General features: G+C 31.6%; 1 protein-coding gene across 1 annotated transcript in view; it reads right to left on the bottom strand.

The window, feature by feature from the left end:
- Positions 1-5,587, bottom strand: part of LOC110033562 (40S ribosomal protein S6) — a 17,647-nt gene extending 12,060 nt beyond the window's left edge. The window contains exons 1-2 of the mRNA XM_020737585.1: positions 5,489-5,587; positions 5,300-5,364 (exon numbers count right to left, since the gene is read on the bottom strand). Coding sequence (XP_020593244.1) covers positions 5,300-5,364; positions 5,489-5,494 — 71 coding nt within the window. The 5' untranslated portion in view covers positions 5,495-5,587. The remainder of the gene's footprint in view (positions 1-5,299; positions 5,365-5,488) is intronic.
- Between the last annotated feature and the right edge of the window lie 664 nt (positions 5,588-6,251).

The following is a 6,251-nucleotide window of genomic DNA, read 5'->3' as shown; positions in this document are numbered from 1 at the left end:
TATTCCATGTATAAATTATATTCCATGTATTCAGTTTTAGTTCTACTCTACACCTCCATAATTCAAGTTTTTCCTAGGCTTTTTCTAGCTTTTTCTCTCGTCGTATCTACGAGAAAGATATCATCAGCAAGAAGCATACACCAAGGTACATCCTCCTATAAATGTTCAGTAAGAACATCCACAACTAAAGCAAAAAGATATTGGCTTAATACTGATCCCTGATGTAATTCAACAGAAATAGGAAAATATTTGGCCAATCCTCCTTCAATTCGAACACAAGTAACACCTCTACCATACATATCTTTAATGACTTGAATATAAGTCATATCAACACATTTCTTCTCAAAAACTCTCCAAAGGATATCTCTTGGAACCTTATCGTAAGCTTTTTCTAAATAAATAAAAATCAAACGTAGATCCTCCTTATAATTTTTGAACTTCTCCATGAAACCTCTCAATAAATGTATAGCTTCCATAGTAGACCTGCTCGGCATAAATCCAAATTGATTATTAGAAATATTTGTAATACATCTTAACCTATGTTCAATTACCCTCTCCCGTAATTTTAAAGTAGGACACATCAACTTAATTCCTCTATAATTTGCACACTCTTGTGCATCCCATTTAATCTTAAAAATAGGAACAAAAATACTCTTCCTCCACTCCTCAGACATCTTTTTGGTTTTAAAAATAATATTAAAGAGTTTAGTAAGACAAGAAACTCCCAAGTCTCCTAAATATTTCCATACTTCAATTGGGATATCATCAAGTCCTACAGACTTCCACCCATGGTTTTCTTTAAAGCCTCCTCAACTTCTTCTTTACTAATGCTATGATAAAAATGAAACATTTTATTATAAACGTTTTATTATTATTAGTGATATTAATATCACTAAGGTCAATCGTATTTTCAAAAACTTCATTAAAAAGTTTATCAAAATAACTCACCCACCTATCTTGAATATCTTATTCTAAGAAAAACACTTTTTGATTTTCATCTTTCATCTTTTTGATTTTCATCTTTAATACACTTTACTTGATTTAAATCTTTACTTTTCTTTTTTCTTTGCTTGGCTAGTTTATACATATAATTTTTACCATCCTTAATATCTAATATATTATAAACATCACTAAAAGAAAAATTTTTAGCATCACAGATTGTTCTTTTAAGCTCTCTGCGGACCGTTTAATACTTTTCCCAGTTCTCTAAGTTTCTACATTTAAATCAATTTTTATAACATAACTTCTTATATTTTATCTTTTCTTGCACATTATTATTCCATCGCCAACTATTTGTATTTATAAAAATTTTATATTTTGATTCTCCAAATACATCTTTTGCTACTTGTTTAATAGTATTTGTTACTTTATCTCACATAGCATTTTCTTCTTCCTGAACATCCCAAAAATAAGAATCCATGTCCTAAACATTAAATCTCACATTAGATAGCCCATCCAAGAAATACAAAACTCGCGCATGCTTCTAATAATCCGAAAAAACAACAGCTGCCGACTGAAAGCATTACTGAATCTTCTCAATGATGCGATAAAGACAGTTATAGATTGTAAAATAGTTACTGCTACAAGCAAACATCTAAGTCAATACCCTATATGCTCCAAATCCTTGTGTTAATATTAGATTTCAGCTCTTCACACTATCCCGCTCCTTTGCAATAAAGAAGTTGAACTACACTAAAACCAATAAAAAGGAAAAGAAAAAAAAAATTATAATTAGCCCGCTCCTATAAACTGATGAAAAATAGGCCAGTTTCCACAAAAAAAAGTAAGAAATTATGATGGCACAAGATACAATGGTGGTGACTCAAACCCTAGGCAAGCCAAAAAAAATACGAGCCTCGAAAAAGTTATCATGCGAGCATAAATTATTATGTTGCTCTATTTAATATTGGATTGCACAATAGTATTGTCAAAAAATAGGATTCATAAGAAGTTTCATTTTAATCAGGTTCAAAATACAAAACACTATAAAATCTGCTAATCAGAATGCCATTTGATGTACGCATAAATTAAGTAATATCTCATTCATTGACTGACCTATTATTAAAGCTCAAAACTTAAGCATCATATATTTCAGCCATAAATATTATATAAATATTCGCTATAAACTTTTTAACAAACTCTAGAGGAGAAATCATTATACAAATAAAATCAAAACATCAAATAAAATCAAATAACCAACTAAAACATAAGCTAATAAGTAAAAAATAAATAAATAAATAAACGCCCTTAAAAATAAAGAATCTTTAAACTGCAACGTTATAAAAATCAATGTATAGATTTCAGCTTATCAAAACTTTATATTTTCTATCATAAGATGAAATCAGATATGTTGATACATGATTGTTCATTTATCTTCCCAAGATGAGGATAAACAACTTTCAATAAATTGATAATTGATAAAGGGAGTGCTTGGTTGCAAATATAAGAGGTATAAAATTAAATAATTGAAAGGTTCTGTTTTTTCAGGTGTTCGTTATTCGACCATGATTGTTGTCTTTCCATCATTGTGATTGTCTATATCTTGTTCCTTGATTTGCGTTCACCTTTTCCGTAGCTTTGTGTGCCTTCTGAGTACATAAAATTAGAAGTTCTTTGCATAATCAATTAGCACTGAGAACAAAAACAGTGTAGCTGGTTATATTTATCCCATTCAATATGTTATCCATTTTGTTTCAATTATAGAGCTTTATGAGTCAACACAATTTGCAGAGGATGTTCTTCTATCAATAATTGTTTGTTTCATCAAGGTCAGCCATTAATAGACAAGCATTAGTTCCACAATTTTATAGATTTGCCGCATTTTTAAAGCATAAGATATTTTATCACCTTATTTAATACAGCATTGTTCTTTAAATTATAATGCTAACCAAAAAAAAAGCAATTTCCGTGCATACTCTTTGCATCAACCAAACAATTGCAAGTAAATAGAAAATCATTTTACTCTTCATTTTTCAAGGGCGTATATTTCAAATGCAAACAACCAAAAAATCTCTAAGAAAAAATTTTAAATCTTGAAATAACTAATATTTCTGATTTGTCAATTGAAAGGAAAAAAACATTTATTTTCAGAAAAGACATAGTCTGCTCTGAAAAAAAAAAATCCTCAATAGACTGCCCAAGTTAAGGTTCACTCTTCAAGACCGTGAGACAAGTAGTTTGATACAAACTCCCCAAAAAAAAGTAATCTGATACAAAATTCCTTTGTCATCTTTTGCCTCTCTTTTTTATTCTTTTATTCTAGTTCTAGTATTTAAATTCTAGTATTTAAAGTATATAAATTTAGATTTATATTAGATTTAGATTTTCTAATTTTATATTATTTTCCATTTCTATTACCGCTTTCTTAGCGACGAGCTCAATTTTGGGACTTCTTCCTTGGTGTAGTCTCGGTGAAGACTTCCATTTCATACCCCGTTCCTTATATTTTCATTTGCACGCCACTTTTACACAAACATCATTCCAATTGTTATCCTTACAAGCTTCGTGGCTTCCAATTTACAATGATTTGTAAACTTACATAGTCAGGGAGGAAAAGAAAATGTTCCCAAATATATACAGCAGGTCAATTTCACGTTTTTTTTTTTTTTTTTGCCACTCGAGCATATGTCTATGGGCTCAATGACAATGAGAACACATAAAGTGTCAGTAGGTCAGAATTCTTCCAATTATTGTCCATTGAAGCATAATTAGTTATGGTCAATACAAATCATATCAACAATAGGACAGATTTTAATTATTATTTCAGTGTTACAATACACAAGTAATTAAAATTTTAGAAATTTCTAATAAGGATGCCGATTAAAACGTTCATGATACAATACATATAGTAAAAAACAATGAATAAGCACGGAAATTTAATTTGCATACAAATTATGAACAAAGGATGACAAACCATCACTCTCTAAACACTAAACATGCTTACACTTAAAAGATAAATCAAAATTCATCTCTTTATCAATAAGTGAGAGTGCGGGAAAAAAATGGATAATCTGCAAAAGAGTACCCTAAAATTGAAAAGCTCAAATCAAATGGACAAGTTTTACCACAATTCAGACTACTAATATGCATAATTGAAAAAAAAATGATATTAAAATACACAGGTAACAACCTCTTTAGAAAAAATTTGCAATATACTTTTTGGTCAAAAAGTTCATAAGGCATGTAGTGTTGACTCATAACTAGTTTATGCAAACATATTATGAAGAAAAAAAAAAGAACGCCAAAAATCACCATTCAAACAACAGAAAAAACATGCACTTAAGAATTTGCATCAATATCCATCATAAATCCAACTTAAAGTAAGAATACCAAAAAACTCATATCGAAAAATATCAAATTAAATGGTTGCCATAAAAAGAATAAGCTACCGTATGTCAAGAAAAGGTGACTGAAAGTATAGTCATCCACCATGCATGTACTGTAATACAAGCAACAAGGAAAGTGCAACGAAAACAGATATCATAAAAATAATAAAAGTGGAGTCCAACTTTGAAACATTTTTTAATTATAAATGATTCTCGGAGCAATTGGCAAATCACTGCAACAGCTTTGATTATGAGGACCTGTTTCATAATCAATTTTACAAGTTTACCAGCTGTAATAGGCCTAGAAAAACTGGAAACAATTAAAAATAACTAAAAATTTGTATTTAAATCCGAGAAGCAACCTCTCCTTACACTTTTCTACCCGTTCTTCTTCCACTCTATATTGGATCCATAGTAACAAGCCACCCATAGCAAGTTTAACATAAAATTGGATATTCTTATTTCTCCCAGAATACAAGGCCCTGTTTGGTTAGGGCTTAAGCAAAGCTAAGCAAAATGAAACCTTTAAGCGGGTTAAACCGGTCGGTTAGTGAAAAATATAAACTACTCTAGGATAGCATGACGTAAGAAAATTGTTTGATTTGATTACTTGAATCCTTAATTGAAAAAGATAACAGGGAAATATAAGTTGACATAAATCAAGGCGAATCTTTTCGCTTAAGCCCAAAGACAAGCAGCGTTATCCTACAAGCTTAACCAAGGCTGTCAATTTAGCCGTTTGGCACTTCAACTTCTCTAGTAAAAATGGAAATGAGAACACTTTGGGACCCTCCTCCCAAACGAATTATACAAAAAAACAGAGCTCAGCTAAGCTAGAGAAAAAAATACACCCCCTAGGAAAAGGAAACGAGAGGTCTAGTTTCGCAAATGGATACTAAAACAAAAAAATCATACCAGCACCACAAAAACCATGACCTAAGGAGCACAGATTAATGCTTAAGGAAAAAGCTCACAGTTTCTGATCGTCATCAATCTCGAGCTTTTTCTGGCACCCAGTGGTAGGATTCGCAATGTTGAACTGCAAAAATTAAAACAAAGAGGTTTCACAATCGCCACGCGTACTCCAGAACTGTCAATTGGCAAAACTAAGAAAAATCGATTATTTCCCCTAGTTCCTAAAGCTCGTATCAAAAACAAAGTACCTTCATCTCGGCTGAATAATGCAAGGCGTCGACGCAGAGAGCAGAAGGAGAGGGAACGAAGTTGCACCGGTTAGGGTTCGGAGAAATTGGAAAACCTGTGGGCTATAAATATAAGAGAGGGGAGCCGTAGGATTAGTTTTGCGTGTGAACCCATGGATCTGGCAACAAATTGGTGTGGGCTGATCACTTGGACTAGTTAATGCACTTGGGTGTGTTTATATTTCATACATTGTGATTTTACATAAACAGTACATAAAATATTTTTATTTATTTGACACTCTAAATTTTATTATTATGCATTAAGTACATTCATGCCATATACGCACCCTCGGTTAAGCCTCTTTTTCTCCACCACAGCTTCTGCTTTATCCGAAGTTAGAAGCGAAGCTGCGGTAATGAGGGAAAAGTAAGATGGAACAAACAATGCTGACCCTGCTAGTAAAGAAAATGAATTTAGAAAAATGCATCCCAAGGCTTTATATCGAAGTTAACTCAAATAATAATAAATAAATAAATATTATTATTATTGAAAACGTCTAATAGTTGGTTACAACCAATATACGAAAAATCGAGATAACAACAGACATGATACAAGATATACAACTAAAGTGAATATGGTGCGATTGTGGTTATGTTGGCTTGGGAATGTGGTGGCAAGGTAGGGGGATGTGCAGCAGCAAGCGATTATTGACCTCAATTTTTAGTCAACACATTTTTACTCTTCTATGCAGGCTTATGTTTCCTCCTAATGTCCTTTGGTTGT

Source organism: Phalaenopsis equestris, unplaced genomic scaffold, assembly GCF_001263595.1.
Source record: "Phalaenopsis equestris unplaced genomic scaffold, ASM126359v1 Scaffold001221, whole genome shotgun sequence".
Lineage (NCBI taxonomy): Eukaryota > Viridiplantae > Streptophyta > Magnoliopsida > Asparagales > Orchidaceae > Phalaenopsis > Phalaenopsis equestris.
This window is presented reverse-complemented; position numbering and strand designations above follow the sequence as displayed.